Source organism: Galleria mellonella, unplaced genomic scaffold (genome assembly GCF_026898425.1).
Source record: "Galleria mellonella isolate WM207_F2 unplaced genomic scaffold, CSIRO_AGI_GalMel_v1 utg232, whole genome shotgun sequence".
NCBI classification, from domain to species: domain Eukaryota; kingdom Metazoa; phylum Arthropoda; class Insecta; order Lepidoptera; family Pyralidae; genus Galleria; species Galleria mellonella.
In genome coordinates, this window is record NW_026442046.1 from 430,345 (window position 1) to 448,206 (window position 17,862).

The following is a 17,862-nucleotide window of genomic DNA, read 5'->3' on the forward strand; positions in this document are numbered from 1 at the left end:
GCGCGGTGTGACGCGAGTGTAGTGCAGTGCGCGGTGTGACGCGCGTGTAATGTAGTGCGCGGTATGCCGCGTGTGTAGTGTGTAGTGCGCGGTGTGACGCGCGTGTAATGTAGTGCGCGGTATGCCGCGTGTGTAGTGTGTAGTGCGCGGTGTGACGCGCGTGCAGTGCAGCGTACCTGTAGAGGTGCAGCGGCGCGTCGTCGTCGGTGGAGTAGCGCGGGCGGTACGAGCGGTCGGACTCGTAGCGCCGCTCGGCGCCGGCCGCCGCCGCCGACTCCTCCGACCACGACGACGAGCCCGACGACCACTGCTCGCTGAACCGCTCGCGCGTCCTGCACCACCACGTCGCATACGATAGGGGGCGGGCCGTTACTATCGCGGTCAACGTAGCACTCCATGTGCTTTTCTTTATACAACTTAGAATGGCAAACAAACTGACGGCCCACCTGATGGAAAGTGGTAACCGTCGCCTATACACATGAGCAGTACCAGGGACGTAACAGAGTGTACTGTAATTCCTATGATACCATCCATATGTTGTCATTATTTTTTATGTGTAACTTTTGCTAGAAAATATACCCTATCCAGTCAAAATATACCCTAGCAAGACTTCTATGTGGTTCCCTTGGAAACCATCGTGCTGAATTCCTGGTATATTCCTCAAAATAGACTAATTAACTCGCCTTTTCAGTCTCACCTATCATCCTTGTCTGGTGCCCCACCAGCGTGTGCCTACATGTAATATTGCACAATGATTATTCATAATTTCAAAGCGAACTTTGCACCGTTCCCTAATTTGTAAATGACCTAAATTAATCAACGTAACTTGAATGTTTCATTTTATACACACTGGCGATACAACCTCTGCGCTAGGCAGTCCATTCAATATACAAATTTACATTTTATATCTTGAATTATTCTCGTTATTTACAAGTACCACCTCCACAAACCGCATCGAGTCTTCATAACGACTTCAGTCAAAAGCGTATACCGACAGCGCAAGCGCAAGCATTTCTTTATCATCCATTAAAAAAAAAGTGGGTTCAGTAGGTACGGCGCGATTATACGCGTTATCATAAAAAAAAAAAAATAAGAGAAAGTATGATTTAGACTCGTGTCATTCAAGTTGACATGTGTCGATAGTGAATCACTGCGTTGGTTGGTTCAGCAAGCCGGCCACAATACATACCGTCGCGGCCGCTTGCGGCGCGCGGTCCAGTCGCTGCCCACACTGGCCGCGCTCGCCACGCTCGCCACGCTCGCCACACTGCCGCTGGCTGTGCTCGGCGCGCGGACTCGCTTGCGGGCCTGCCAAATACATCGGTCGATTGATCTGTTCTACAATGATCATTCACTATGCAACCATTCATTGGCAGCTTGGTTCCAGTCCATCCGTAACATCTGACAGTTGTCTACTATATCCAGTACATACCACTAAGATGAAATAGGTGAGCATATACGGCCCGCCTGACGCTAAGTGGTTACAAGTAAGTGCAATACCAGGGGCAATACGCGCGCGTTGCCTAATCTGAAGAAACCCCTTTACTTCTTTTTTGAAGAACCCCATGCTGTAGTCTCTTGGGAAAATCTTAGCAGAGAGCTGATTTCGTAACCTGAGCGTTCATGGGAGAAAATATCTCTGAAACCACGCTGTACAACACGACCATCCAGGCGCAAGGTCTGCTCAGTTGGCCACCAGATGGCGGTGCGCGGCACGTGCGGCGGTGGACGCGTAGCGGTGTAGGGCGGACTGACCTGGTGGTGCTGGTGCGCGGGCGCGTCGTCGTAGGTGAGCTCCACCTCGTCCTCGGCCAGCTCCTCCTCCACCACCTCGATGTTGGAGTAGGCCGACGACGACGACGAGCGCCGCCGCCCGCCGCCGCCGCCGTTCCTCCTGCGCTCCTCCGCGCCCTCCGCCTCCTCTGCACCCTCCGCCTCGGGGTCCGACACGTACGGCACTGAAGTAAGTATATTATTATATTTTCTCAAACATGCTTGAAAATGTGAGCATTATTTTAACAATCTTCTTCGAGATAAATCAAAATTGCCGTACTGTCCAGATACATGCGCGCAGCGGCCGGCAAAAGTTGTATGAAAATCCATATCTGTCGTGTTTTGCGGCCAGATAAATTACTATGTGAACTCATATCTGTCCTGTAATTTAAAAATAGAATGACCTTTTACTTAGAAACATGGCTACCAAGGAGGTAACTAATAAAAGGTTTTATTTAAATTTCGAACTGGCTTACAAATAGAAAGCTGTTTATTGAAAAAAAAAAAAGGGAACATTATGGCGCGTGAAAAATTATTATTGTTCGTTATTCGTCATTGAATTTAAAAAGTAAAATTGTGTTTTTGATTTCCGCGCATTGTTTGAGGAAAGTACTATACAAGCCTTGGCCACAACTAGGTATTGATGGACTCACGTATGTGTGCCTCGGCTACGCCTCGGCCCACATTTGTACGTTCGCCCATCAATGCCTCAGTTGCTGGCCGCTGCAGTAATGTACTATTATTTACTAACTATCCTTGCGACCTTCTCTCCACGGTAGTCAACATATTTTTATCAAACAAATGGCAATTCAAGTAGTTCCATTATTTGAAAACAGATGGCGTTTTTTTGCACTTTTAATGTATTAGTTTTTTATGTATTAGTCACAATAAATGGACATAAATATTGGTTAATTAGACCAATTTTTATTAAATAAATGATTGAAAGATATATTAGAGTTCATTATTATAATGTTAATGTTGGAAATATAACCGTTTGTAAACATGTTTAAATGTTCCTCAGTTATACTACAGCGACTGATCACATGTGAATATGACTCGGTCACACCTGAGGTCTCACGAGTGGCAACGCATGGGATGGCTTTTTTTTTTTGATGCGTGAAAATAGTACGGTAACCCCGCCTGCGCTAACGGGATACGCTGGCGGAGCACCAGTGAAGGGTGATAGATGAGAATGAAAACAGGCCAGTTAGCCCATCATGATGAATTCATCAGGAATTAAACATAACCGGTAGTCACTTACCATCAGGTGAGCCGCATGCTCGTTTGCCCCCTGTGTTGTAAAAAAAAAATAACAGTTTCCAGAGAGAACCGCGAGGAGGTCGACCTGGTTGGGTATATTGCTAGCAATGGGATTCTCAGTGTCCATTACTAACAATCCCTTTCCCCCAACGGATGGGGGTTATCATGGGCGAAACAGTATACTCTGTCGTGTCCACAGTAGTGTTCATGTGCCGGGCGGGCCGCAGCTTGTGTTGTGTGGCTAGTGGGCAGCGTGCGTGTGTGTGTGTGTGTGTACTCACGCCGCAGCCGCAGGCGGCCGGTGCTGCCGGCGCTGGTGGTGGCGGCGGAGGTGGAGGTGGCGGTGGTGGCGGCGAGTGCGGGCTCGGCGCTGTTGCTGCTGCTCTTGCTCTTCTTGCCGACGCCCTTGCCTGCACACGCACACACACGCACACACGGGCCGTCAGCACGGCCACGAGACCACAGTACACGATGACTCAGAGTATACAGATATGTTCTATCTATACAATCTGAGTGGATAATTAATAATATGCCGTGTTCCACAAAAAAAAAAAAATATTATGTCCATTATGATAAATCCCATTTATTTTGATTTAAAAACTGAATTTATTGGGTACAGAGGAATAACACCTGAGTCCTCAGGAATACCAACGCATGGGGGATATCATGAGCGAAACAGTGTACTCTGTTATGTCCACGATACTGCTCATGTGTATAGGCGACGGTTACCACTTTCCATCAGGTGGGCCGTCAGCTTGTTTGCCATTCTAAGTTGTATAAAAAAAAAATTTAAAACTATTGAACACATTTTGATAAAATAGTCACGAGAACAATCTCTTAATATGTCCTTGTTATTTGACAAGTTGCAGGTAAAATAAAGAACTGGAGGATTCTTTTTTTTTTTTATCTGAAACTTATTTCTTTTTCATTTACATAGTATTGGCATTTAGCGACGTTTATTAACTGTCCACTGCTGAACATAAGCCTCCCCCTTGGGGGGTTTTGCCAATAATTGCTACGCTTGGCAGACAGGTTGGCGATTGGAGTTAGTCTTTGGAGATGTTTTAAGAGGGATCATCATCTCATCTCATCTCTCTCTACCATCAAGTTCCTTTCGTCGCCTATTACGACAGCCACGGCAAGGGAAGGCGTGACCCAGTCTATGTCGGGACCACACGGCCATAAATATATTTAGAAAGTCAGAATTAATATAGTGCATACGTGACATTATGTATATTTTTATAACTCACATTTTTATACAGATATATCTCTCTTTGTTGTGCATGCGTGCGTGTGTGTGCGTGCGCGTGCGTGCGTGTCTGTGCGTGCGTGCGTGTCTGTGCGTGCGTGCATGCGTGCGTGTACGTGCGTGAGTGGCGTGCGTGCGTGTGCGTTTGTGCGTGTGTGCGTGTGCGTGTGCGCGTGCGTGTGCGCGTGCGTGTGTGCGTGTGTGCGCGTGTGTGTGTGTGCGCGTGTGCGTGTGTAATATACGAGTGTAGGTGTGCGCTTGTTGTACATGTATGAGTATATGCGTGGTGTGTGTGCGTGTGGCGGGTATACCTTTCCTGTGCGCGTCTAGCGGCGCGTCGCTGTCCCAGGAGTCGAGCCGGGCTACGCGGGCGGCGCGTGCCGCGCGGGCGGCGGCGGCGCGGTGCACGCGGCGCGAGGTGGCCGCCAGCGGCTCCGACGACGAGCTGCTCGAGCCCGAGCGCAGCAGCGGCTGCCCGCCGCCGACACCGCCACCGGCACCGGCACCGGCACCCGCACCCGCACCCGCACTCGCAGCCGCCGACGAGCACGCGTCCGCCGCTGCACCACACGTACACCATCGTACACATATCAGCCGCCCTCAACGTACTTCGTGGTGGCCAGTTAACGAACGTTTAAACGTCTGCCTATTAGAATGAGGGGAGCAAAAGTTGCCGGTAGTTGCCATATTTGGCAAACTGATTGGTACGCTAGAAACGCTGGTGGCCAACCTTCAGCCCTTCAGTACATAACACACAACCTAGCTATATAAGGTGTTACCAAATTATCTGCATTCCCTGCTACTAGGCATAGTATTACTTATATACATTACGATAGAAAAAAAATTTCATATCGAACTAATATGAAATTATTTTATAAAAATAAAATGATAAAATACTTTTCTCAAACATGCTTGGAAATGTGAGCATTATTTTGACAATCTTCTTCGAGATAAATCAAAATTGCCGTACTGGCCAGACACATGCGGGCAGCGGCCGGCAAAAGTTGTATGAAAATCTATATCTGTCGTGTTTTGCGGCCAGATAAATTACTATGTAAACTCATATCTGTCCTGTAATTTAAAAATGGAATGACCTTTTGCTTAGAAACATGGCTACCAAGGAGGTAACTAATAAAAGGTTTTATTTAAATTTCGAACTGGCTTGCAAATATAAAGCTGTTTATTGAAAAAAAAAAAAAAAAACGAACATTATGGAGCGTGAAAAATTATTATTGTTCGTTATTCGTCATTGAACTTAAAAAGTAAAATTGTGTTTTTGATTTCCGCGCATTGTTTGAGAAAAGTACTATACAAGCCTTGGCCACAACTAGGCATTGATGGACTCACGTATATGTGCCTCGGCTGCGCCTCGGCCCACATTTGCACGTTCGTCCATCAATGCCTCAGTTGCTGGCCGCTGCAGTAATGTACTATAAATTTCTTCAGTGCTTGTAAATCGTCCTCATAACTATACTTTTCTCTATCACACTATTGGTCGCACTCACTCCGTCGGTTCTAGCGTAACGTTTATAAAAGGTACTTTTTACACAGCATGAAAAATTTATATTTATTAAGGAACTTTTTTTTATATGAATAATTTTATGACATTTGAGACACGAATTACTATCATTATCGTAACGTATACGTGTAATAATACTATATCCCCTTAAAGGGAATGCAGGTAATTTGGTAACAAATTATATAATACGCCCGCTACAGATATAGGGCAGAGAGTACAGCGCGACTATTGACGCAGTACATGCACTCATATTGATCACTAACACAACACTAGTTTAATGAAATTTATAAGTTTTTTTTTATTCAACTTAGAATGGCAAACAAGCTGACGGCCCACCTGATGGAAAGTGGTAACCGTCGCCTATAGACATGAGCAGTACCGTGGACATAACAGAGTATACTGTTTCGCCCATGATACCCCCCATGCGTTGCCATTCATGAGGACTCAGGTGTTATTCCTCTGTACCCTGTAAATTCACGCCATATGCCACCCTTCAAACCGAAACACAGCCACGCAAACACAACTGCTTCACGGTTGAAATAAGAAAACAAAACAAAAAATAAGATTGTTTATCTGTAATAAATAAAATCAAAAATTACTCAATTTCTTTTTAAAAATTCATTTAAATTAGTTTAATTGAACACTCAGGTTATGGAATGAGCTCCCTACCGAGATTTTCCCAAGAGACTACAGCATGGGGTTCTTCAAAAGGGGGGTAAAGAGGTTTCTTCAGGGTCGGCAACGCACGCGTAATACCTCTGGTATTGCAGGTGTTCATAGGCTACGGTAACCACTTACCATCAGGTGGGCCGTATGCTTTGTTGCCACCTCAGTGGTATAAAAAAAAAATAATAATAATTAATCCCTCGACAGTTTATGCATCATACGCTGTACCGAACAAAGATGTGGTACCGAGCGCTAATGCAATTGCGTCTGTTGCAGTACTCGAATTTGCAGCGTCGTTTTCATAAAGTTTATGTAAATAATTAATTTATTATAATTTTTTCAGCCATTATCCGACCACTGCTGCCTCTCCCGTAGACTGCTACAAGGAACGGTCCCGAGCCACCTGCATATACGAGGTAGCCTGTTGCCATAGTAACGAGTATATAATCGCTCACCGTGCGCGGCGGCCCTGGTGGCCCTGGTGGCCCTGGTGGCGCGGCGCGGGCGGCGGGCGCGGGCGCGCGGCCGCGGGCGGGCGCGGGCGCGGGGCAGGGCGCGGGCGCGGGGCCGGCTCGGCTGGGGAACGCGGGCCCACAGCGCCTCGAACAGCGACGACAGCCGCACCGTCATCGAGTAGATCTACGGCCAGAGCACACCTCATGCTAGCCGAGTCCAAATCATCCCTACTCAAATAAACTTCTTTACAAGCATGTTACATTGAGTGACAACCCTGAATCAGCATAGAGTAGCAACCCTGTCTGTGGCCCACTTCTAACAAAGTTGCCAAATCAAACACTTGACCTCCCGTCCAAAAGACTTACAATTAAATCATCCGTCATGGAAGTATCATATAGTCGTTATTAATTATAAAAATATTTAATGTAATAATTTTTACTCAAACATGTTTGGAAATGTGAGCATTATTTTGACAATCTTCTTCGAGATAAATCAAAATTGCCGTACTGGCCAGATACATGCGGGCAGCGGCCGGCAAAAGTTGTATGAAAATCCATATCTGTCGTGTTTTGCGGCCAGATAAATTACTATGTAAACTCATATCTGTCCTGTAATTTAAAAATGGAATGACCTTTTACTTAGAAACATGGCTACCAAGGAGGTAACTAATACAAGGTTTTATTTAAATTTCGAACTGGCTTGCAAATAGAAAGTTGTTTATTGAAAAAAAAAAAAAAAAAAAAAAAAACAAAGGAACATTCCGCGCATTGTTTGAGAAAAGTACTATACAAGCCTTGGCCACAACTAGGCATTGATGGACGTCCATCAATGCTTCAGTTGCTGGCCGCTGCAGTAATGTACTTATTATAATTAAATATGGTTATAATAATAATAATATTTATTTATCCAGACTACATAAGGCCCATTGTGTTAGTTATAAATTGACTGAACCTCTGTTAGTAAACGAGCGGTCGTGACGCTCTTGCATTGGTACCCTGTCCCACCCAATATTTTAGAATTATTGCAAAAATTGCATTTTGTCTTGCAAGCTCTCGCTGTGGCCTCCGTAATTAGCTCGATATATTGTTATGTGCTGAGAACAACTCGCAATACTCAACAGTTACTCTTTCCACTATGTCCAGAAACTATGTACTACTATGTCCAGAGCAGTGTTTCCCTACCTTGTTTGTGCCATGTCCCACTTGAACACTTTTAAACTTTTTATGGCCCCTTACATAATGTTCCCGACAAAGTTTACTTGACGACTCTAATCGCCCAGTTGATATTTTGGTAACGTCAAACGAAATTATACCTAATAAATATTTACAGCATTTGTTTTTAATTTACATACTTTTTTGTTAAATTTGGCACCGATATCTACTCGTAGCATTGCATTTAAATGGCCCCGAGCAAGAGGGTTAAAATCGCTTCGAGTCCACTTTTTTTTTCCCTCCCTTTAACTATCAAATTGCCCGCCTGTGGGGCGTGGGCGCCACGTTGGGAAACACAGGTCTAGAGTACGTTATATGTGGAATAACATGCTGAGTCATACTTCGCTTCTTTTTTTTTGTTCTATACAACTTAGAATGGCAAACAAGCTGACGGCCCACCTGATGGAAAGTGGTAACCGTCGCCTATAGACATGAACAGTATCATGTACATAACAGAGTATACTGTTTCGCCCATGATACCCCCCATGCGTTGCCATTCCTGAGGACTCAGGTGCTATTCCTCTGTATCCTGTAAATTCACGCCATATCCCTTTACACACACGCCTACAATTTTAAGGCAATTGAACAGATGCCAAAAAATTCTGTCAGATGGCTCTTAGCACGTAAAATATCTGATTAAAGCAAATAAATATTTAATTTAATTGAAGTTTTTAGATCAAAATGGTGAACTGGTTGTGTGACGTGAGCTGTGTGTAACGTTGTGATAATATTAGTTGTAAGTGTGTCTGTAGTTGGTACCCGGCTGCGCTTGTTGGTGTTGTAGAGGCGGCTGTTGGCGAACACGCGGCGCACGTCGGCCGCGAACTGGTCGGCCCGCGCGTAGCGGCCCGCCGCCAGCCGCGCCGCCACCGTGCCCAGGTCCATCGGCGACGACACCACCGTCAGGTAGTCTGCGGGACCGTCCACCGGATCATAGGGCGACCACTCGCAAGCGACGTCACTCACATGTACTTTAAGCGGTAACATACTGGAGACCATGTAGATTTGATGGTATCGCCCAGTCTTGTTTTATATTTAATTGAATTTTGTAATAAAGAATATGTAATTGTAAATTTAATTAATTATATTATGACATTTATATGCATGTAATCTGCAGTCAATGTTGTGTACGCCTGCTATAGGTATGCATATCAGCATGCTACATGAAAAATGTTATTTATTTTATGTATAACATGTATACTGTTGGTGTGCCTAATTGGAAATAAATAGATAGATAGATAGACAATTTATTTACATTACTTACAGCACACAAATTACAATAAAAAAAAAAACAAACATACACGTAATACACAGCAAAAGAAACAAAAGAATAAAAATAAAAAAAAAAGCACAAATAAAAAAAATAATACAAAAACAAAATACATAATCTAACAATCTCCTTTGTTACCATTCCTTCACGCGTGTGCCATAGTAACACAAAATGGTCACAGCTCAGTTTATTGCTTTGCCTTTGCTATATATATATATATATATATATATATATATATATATATATATATATATATATATATATATATATATATATATATATATAAATTGCATTGTATGTGTCCATTATATTTGCCTCCACTTGACATTATATTCTAAATAAATAAATAAATAACAGATACCATTAGATGAGGGGTAGTCAGAGATCAATAATAAATAAATAAATACTTTTATTTTTAGTTAACACTAGTACAATTCATGGTAAAAAAAAGTGTTAAAGTCCATTTATTTGGTCGATTTGGAAACGAATAAACACAAAATTGAGTCCGAAAATTTGGAATATCATTTGACGGTCAACCTCCTGGTTTTATTGGATTCGGATAATTGTAATTCTATTGTAGTTATTATTTGTGCAGACAACGGCACATGTCAACGTGCAGTCGTAACTTGTGTCGAGCGAATTGCATAACTGCACATCAGCCACCATATAATTGGATAGTCCGAGAAGAAAGTTAACTTGTCTCCGCTGGTTACTAGGTGCGTAATATTAATTCGGGAAATTTTATAAAATATAACCACGTATCAATCCTGTTCCTTCCTTACGGAGCACTCTTTTAATACTTTTTTATTGTAATGTTTTAATAGGTTTTTTTTTTTTTTTACAATAATAATGAAGTAATTAAAAATCTATATTTCGAATTGAAACAATAATTTTAATAGCATTCCCCTATTATCATTACCAATTAGAGATATCAGGAAAGTATGGTGTTAATATCCCATAATAGGCTACTGGACTGATTTCTGAAAATCAGATTATTCAGTGGTGTTCATAGAGCCTCCAAACAGTGGTTATTTTTAATTTACATGGAACTATTTCCTTAAAAAATAGCAAATACAAAAGAAAAAATTCAAATAGGCCCCTGAAAAGCAACTTTTGGGCAATATGGCGGCCGTGACGTCACATGGAAGTAAACAATTATTAAATGTCATGCATGCGTTTGGTCAGTATTTAATTTTGTTAATTTTTTACCGTTTTCAAAAAAGAAAATGTACAAATGGTGTGTTGTGGCGGCGTGTACGAATTATTTCTATAAAGACACAGGAAAAACGGTTCGTTAGTGGTGAAAATGCTCATATGTAAAATAAAAAATGTGCAGCTAGCTTACTTATAGAAATCCTAATGCTATAGTAAATAATGTAACTATTTTACGAAAATCATTTTAACGTACTCATAAAAATATATTTATCATTTCATGATGTTTTATCATTCATTATTGTCATTTATTCGGCAGTTGAACAATTAGTACTCACTAGTATATACATTCGAATGGTGACGTCATTCGCACCCGCGCCCCGCTACCAACAACGCAAACGAACGTCAGTGGCAGGCACGCTGTTTACTTCCATGTGACGTCATCGCACATACCAGACCGTTTACGATCACGTGGCACCAGATGAAAATATAATATTTTTTCGGCGGTTTTATGCATAATTAATATTTTTGTTTTGGTTAATTAATTAATAAACTATTATATTGTATATTGTCAAGGAGTGTAAGTGTATGTGTAGGCGTGCAGCGGCCGTGTCACCTGGCGCCATGTCGAGGCTGACGGGCTGGCGGAAGGGCTCGGCGTCCGCGGACGCGGCCAGCTCCCGCAGCAGCGCCGCGCACCGCGCCCGCCACGCCGCCTCGCGCCCGCCGCCGCCGCCGCCGCCGCCGCCGCCGCCGCCGCCGCCGCCGCCCTGCGCACGCGCCGCTCACATAATACACGCATCTCTTTGTGATGGAACCCCAACGAGACGCTACACTTACGGCCCCCCGCACTCACACCTGGCACTCTCCATCTCCTCCTCCTCTTGTTGGCCACAACCTCAACATCACCTTGAATCCATTCGGCTGGTTGTTGTGAAGCAAACAAACCACATCTTTCCACCTTCTCCACTACTTATATTATTTACAGACAATTTTTAATCATTTTTCAAACGTATTCTTAAAAAAAGAGATTCTCAATTCAATTGTATTTTATTTTGTTTATCACCTCATAACTCCTTTAATAGTAAACGGATTTGGAAAATTCTTTTCTATCGTAAAGGATATACTCACAGACTGGTCCCTATAGAAATTTTATCAAAATCGGTTCAGTAATTTAGTTTCTAGGTCAAAATAACTAATTTTGCCTCAATTGAAATAGATTTTTAGATATTATAGTAGATTTTATGGCAAACAATTTTATTTTATATTACTAGTTTTTATGTGTGTAACACAACCTGCTCGATCAACAGACAGACTGACCTTTATAAATAAAAAAAATAATATTCATAAATGGCTACCCTCAATATTTTTTCCGAACCAGTTGTGATGTAATTTTGGTAAATCACTATGTATTCACACACAATTCCTATCTTAAATGTTTCATCGACAACTTGAATGAAAATTTGGGAAATTGAAAACAAAATACTAATATTGGCATTGCACGGGAATCGAACCCGCGCGCGTACCTTGGCGGCGACGGCGGCGGCGAGCGGCTCGTCGTCGGACGAGTGGTAGGAGGCGGCCAGCTCGTGGTACTTGCCCACCACGTCCACGTCCGGCCACGAGCTGCAACAAACAGCACGGTACTCAAACACGGTGCAAGGGACACGACAACAGCTCACTCGGGTGAACGCTCTGACCACAGCCATATAACTAATGTATTTGAAATATTACGATCCCCACGACGCGTGATGCGTAGGTACAGTGCGGTCAGGGCGCTTCTTCGTACGTAGCGTCGTACGCTCGCGGCGTTCACCTCGCACGGCTGACTGCGCGCGTCGCGGCAGCATTTCAATACGTATATTGCATTGCTATTTTCTGGTATTTCATAATATTTCACTATACAATATTATTATTTCTTTATATTATGACATAATATCACAGGTTACATGATATTAAATGGAAAGAAAAAATAGAAAAAAGTTGAAATTTTCTGGAAAAACTTTTGACTGGTTTTCAGTTCAGATTAATGAATGAATGAGTATACTTTGATTGCATTTTTTTTATACAACTTAAAATGGCAAACAAGCTGACGGCCCGCCTGATGGAAAGTGGTAGCCGTCGCCAATAGACATGAGCAGTAACATGCACATAACAGAGTATACTGTTTCGCCCATGATACCCCCCATGCGTTGTCATTCCTGAGGACTCAGGTGGTATTCCTCTGTACCGTGTAAATTCACGCCATATCCCACCCTTCAAACCGAAACACAGCCATGCAAACACAACTGCTTCACGGTAGAAACACGAATGGGACAGAGGTACCCAAGCAATCAACTTTTGTACAAACAATATAGGAAATAAGTAAGACAATAAATGTTACGATACAGTTGTATGAGTACAGTGTGGCGGTCTTATTGCTGGGAGCGATCTTTTCATTAATTTCTTAATCTGAATTCACCGTTTCCGTTTTTGCCACCCTGCCCCTTGCCTTGCACCCTGTATACCAGTCGTCCAATGTTAAAATGAAGCATTTGATTGAAACGAATAGAGACATCCGACCGATACGGGCGATATCGAAATGGGTGATGAACCCTTTTTCATCATCAATGTCTAATAAACGCAATACATAGATATCGAAACAGCACGGACATTACTCTTGTCTATGTCTGTGTATAGTCAACAGCTCTGCCGGTTTCATCCTCACCTATCATGCCTCCCTGGTACTCTGCCAGCGTGTACCGTTAGCGCAAGCGGGGTTACCATTCCTTTATAAAAAAAAAGCTCCGCTCGCATCCTGCGATGGGCACGGCCCGTACATCCCCCATCCCCTTAAATCCATTCGTTTTGCTACAGCGAGTACAAGCAGGCTGTTGTGTGATAAGTGTGACGAGCGTGGTGAGCGTGGCGAGCGTGGTGAGAGTGGTGAGAATTACGTGTAACTGATGTTAGTACAGATTGGAGACAAGATGTAAATATTGTATAAAAAAGGAATTATTTTTACGAGAGGGCGACAAACTGATATCCAGTTCACCTGCTGGTAAGTGATTACCGCAGCCGGTGGACACTGAGGACATCAGCGGAGTTGCCAATGCATTACTGGCCTTTAAGTAAGACAAATGTGCCGAGTGTGAAAAGTGTGACAATTGTGGTGAATGTGGTGTGTGTGGTAAGTGTGACTCGTATGACGAGTATGGTGCATATGGCGAGTGTGTGGCAAGTGTGATGCGTGTGGTGCATGTGACGGGTGTGGCGGGCGTGGTGAGCGTGGCGAGCGGTGGCGGGCGTGGCGCGGCGCTCACCTGATGATGTGCAGCAGCAGGTCGGTGACGAGGCGCGCCTGGCGCACGATGGTGGCGTGCGGCTCGTTGAACTGCTCTGCGTTGGAGGCCAGGTAGCGCACGTCGAACTGCGCCGCCGCCGCCCTCCGGTAGAACTGCGCACGCGCACACACACACACACACCATCATCACCCGGCCGTCTCAACAGCTAACAGTACCTCCATGAGAGGTGTTTACGGATAAGGGGGATCAATGTAAATATAATTTACAAGATTATTAATATGAGGGACTATATATTCAAATATACTTGTTTACAAGCACTTTTAAATCGTAATTTTTTTTTTATCCACTGCAGACTTCGGAAGGTTGTTACCTATTGAAAAGAGCTCGCACATCGCCGAGCATCACAATCGAGTGTCCTGGGCCTCATTAGTAACCCCATTGCCATTTCCAAGCACTATGGTGTTCAACTTACTTTTTTAAATGCTATATCACACACCCTTCAAGCTGCAACACGAGCATATAAACAGTCGACATTGACCATCCTACACCGCGTTTGCCCGTACGGTCATCACTCAAGAACCTTCCTTCCCCATCGGTTGTCGGTTCTTCGAGCTATGTGACCAGCCCATTGCCACTTCAGCTATAAAAAAATTAGTATAGACAGAGGTATTTTTTTCACCGAAGTGGGTGTTATCTTGCTGAGTTCCATATTACTGGTTATTTGATTTGAATTGTTTTATTTAATTTCACTACCGTTAGTATGTATGTATGTTGTAGCACTTCTAGTAGCAATAGTGGCGGTCAATCTTCGAGTGTTGGCAGTCACACACATACTAATGGTGGCGGAATTCAACGACTTAATACTAATCAAATAACTAGTTGCCTAAAGCACATTTTGTTATAATCTCTTTTTAATACGAGAGTGCATGCGCGTGCGTGGGTGTGCGTGGGTGTGCGTGTGTAACGTACCATGTTGTCGAAGCGCGCGCGGATGGTGGCCAGGTCGATGGGGTAGGGCACGACGCGCGCGTACGACGGGTACTGCTGCAGGTCCACCGGCGCCACGAACGGCTCCGCCACCGACAGCGTCATCACCTGCGCACCGTCACGTCACATCACCGTCACCGTCACCGTCACTACGGCCACGGCTCGCTACCAGTACACTTGACATAGCTTACACAGCTCGTAACTACACTCACTTACAAACCCATTTGGAAAATTCTTTTTCATTTCAAAGGATATAGTATCAAGTAGGTCCCATAGAAAGTACATCGAAATCGCTTCAATAGTTTAATATTTAAAATAAAAATAACTCATTTTGCCATGATTATATGAATACAATTTTAATTTATAAATAGAGTTTTTTTATGAAACTTAAAACAGCAAATAAAATATTTGAGATCCTTCGAGCCAAATATTTATGATCCTTCGAGCCGGATATTATTCGAACAATTTTAATAGAATATTGAAGCTTGTAAACGTTTTATTAGCGCACCTGCGAGATGTGCGTGGCGATGGTGCGGCAGGCGGCGGCGCGGTCGCCGTCGGGCGGCCACTCGCGCGGCGCGGCGCGGTACAGCACGGCGTCCAGCTCGCGCGGCAGCACGGCCACCGCGCCGCCCGGCTCGGCCGGCAGCCGCGCCTCGTCCAGCGGCTCCAGGTCCCACGGCGACAGCCGCTCCACCTGCGCGGCACGCGTCGCACTACACCACACACGCCGACTCACGACAACAATCAATCAATAAATGCAGTACCGACCTCCCCGTTGTCCCAGCGCACCCGTATGGACAGGAAGTGCGGCGCGGCGGTGGCGGAGAACTGCGCGGCGGGGGACATGGCCGCGTCAGGTGCGCTGCTAGCTGCTGGCGCTGGTGGCAGGCTGCGCTCGACCACGACGCCGGTCCACCAGCTGTCATCGATGATGCAGCGGAAGCGGTCGGCGGGTGCCCAGCGCCGCGCCACGGCCAGCTCGTACTGCTGGCGCAGCACCAGGAAGTCGATGACGTCCGCCATGTCGTGGTAGCGCACCGTGAAGCTGCGTCCGCGCGGCCCCTCCAGCACGCACGCCAGCTTCAGGCACACCACGCGCGGCGGCTTTATCACGTACTTTATGCCCACCACCTTCACCAGCTCGCACTCCTGTATACAGTACAGCAGCAGTCCTCTTGATACAAGTATCGTTATAACAAGAAATTTAAGCTAAGTAATATAATTACTATAAGTAAACAATGTCTGTACACAAATATTAAGAAAAAATAACATGATCTTCAGGGCAATAGAAGCCGAAACAAGAATGAAATAGAAATTTTATGTCTGTCTGTATGTATGTTTCGGTATCATTCAAAAACTTCATCACCAAATTAGACGCAGTTTCCATAATTGTGTTCCTAAAGGTCTTCTTTAAAATGTAGAGGTCTAATTTTAAACGTGGTTAATTTTGGTTATAATGTGTGAGTGTATTGTGTGTATGTGTGTGTGTGTGTGTATATTGCAGTGGTACCGACGTGCACGAGGGTCCGCTCCCAGGGCTTGTCGCGCGGGTTGATCTTGTACAGGTCCTTCTCCGCCACCGCCTCGAAGTACCGCTGGTGGCCCTGCGACACAGTGCTACGGGTTAATATGGCGAACACTATAAGTGATATTTTTCATTACTTTTTATTGCCTCAATAGTTGGAACTATAAACCAAAAAAAATTTTAATTAAATGAAAATTACTCTCTTAATTGTATCGTTTAAAGGTCGCAGTTTTTTAAATAGCCATTTTTTTCCACAGCTGCCTACTGACATTGAAATTGCTACTAAGTTTTGGGGACCAACTTACTTCTGTTTCAAAGAAGATATTTATAGCAACTTCTATTATCTGGTCAACTGGTTGTGTCAAATAGGGGTAAAGAAAGATATATTTATTTATGTACTTAGGCTACTCGCTATTACAGTCAACCAACGCGTCCCGGTGAGGCGGACGAACTAGTACACTAGCCAAGAAGGAAATAGAAAAAAAAAATTAGCGCGGGCACGCACCAGGCGGAAGTAGAGGCACTCGTCGCCCATCTGCGGGTGGTAGGGCGCCTTGCGCGGCGCCACGGCCGTCAGCCACTCGCCCGGCCGGAACGCCTCGGGCAGCTCCTCCTCCGCCGCCTCCGCCGCCGCCGCCGCCTCCCCCGCCTCCCCCGCCGCCGCCGCAGCCTCCCCCGCCGCCGCGGCCGCCGCCCGCGCCGCCGGCCGCTTCGCGCTCGCGCCCGCCGGGCTGTACCTGCCCGCGTATACATCAACCTGCACTCTCCGCAAATGTGCAGTACACACCCTTTTGTGACGCGTACAAAGCGGTAAAACCCACAACGACTGTATGCACGCAAATAATGATCTTAACAAAATATCGACTTAATTCAAAATGTTAGCCAATTTTAGTGAAATAAAGCAAGTTCCACTAGTCGATAAAAACAACAGTGTAAGAGGTTAATAATAAAGAGCTTGGAAAATAAGAATATTATAAGAACAATACAGTTCATATATGACACATTTTAGCTACTTTAATAGCAGCGGAGTCACTTTAACTGTGGGCGCAGTCGGTGGACAGGAAGTGTCGGGGCGACGCACCTGTTGGTCGGCAGGGGGCGCCGCCGAGCTCGCGCCGGCGGGGCGAGCGCCGCGCCCGCCTCCCAGTCCGAGTACTGCGACGACTCCGAGCTGCACGACAACAACAAATTCTTTTTCAATTCACTACAAATTTATCACGAACTCCTTCCCTGCACGGTGCGTTTATTACTCTAGTTTGATGGACAAGAAACAATTTTGATGTTCTAATAACAAACATCAAATAATCTCTAATCAGGACGGTGTTATCGAGAGTAGCAAAAGAATTAAATAGCATGTACTGCATCTTAACTGCAAGTTTCTGTCTGATTTCTTTCTATAACACATTAATACGTATCTACGAGTGACACTTACTCATCACTTTTACTCCCAGAGTGCGAGCTACGAGAAATAATAAAGGACAATTACTGGTAGTCTCTAATGAGCACC

At 44.7% G+C, this 17,862-nt stretch overlaps 1 protein-coding gene across 1 annotated transcript in view; it reads right to left on the reverse strand.

Annotated features, from left to right (window-relative positions):
• The window catches only part of LOC113513559 (bromodomain and WD repeat-containing protein 3), a 31,868-nt gene that overhangs the window by 1,962 nt on the left and 12,044 nt on the right, over nt 1-17,862 (reverse strand). Inside the window, exons 15-31 of the mRNA XM_052894805.1 lie at nt 17,437-17,526; nt 16,861-17,092; nt 16,345-16,434; nt 15,599-15,979; nt 15,336-15,524; nt 14,810-14,935; nt 13,859-13,992; nt 11,881-12,182; nt 11,413-11,525; nt 11,173-11,326; nt 8,894-9,045; nt 6,923-7,106; nt 4,594-4,842; nt 3,315-3,443; nt 1,756-1,958; nt 1,190-1,308; nt 177-332 (exon numbers count right to left, since the gene is read on the reverse strand). Of these exons, the coding sequence (XP_052750765.1) occupies nt 177-332; nt 1,190-1,308; nt 1,756-1,958; nt 3,315-3,443; nt 4,594-4,842; nt 6,923-7,106; nt 8,894-9,045; nt 11,173-11,326; nt 11,413-11,525; nt 11,881-12,182; nt 13,859-13,992; nt 14,810-14,935; nt 15,336-15,524; nt 15,599-15,979; nt 16,345-16,434; nt 16,861-17,092; nt 17,437-17,526 (3,003 nt within the window). The remainder of the gene's footprint in view (nt 1-176; nt 333-1,189; nt 1,309-1,755; nt 1,959-3,314; nt 3,444-4,593; nt 4,843-6,922; nt 7,107-8,893; nt 9,046-11,172; nt 11,327-11,412; nt 11,526-11,880; nt 12,183-13,858; nt 13,993-14,809; nt 14,936-15,335; nt 15,525-15,598; nt 15,980-16,344; nt 16,435-16,860; nt 17,093-17,436; nt 17,527-17,862) is intronic.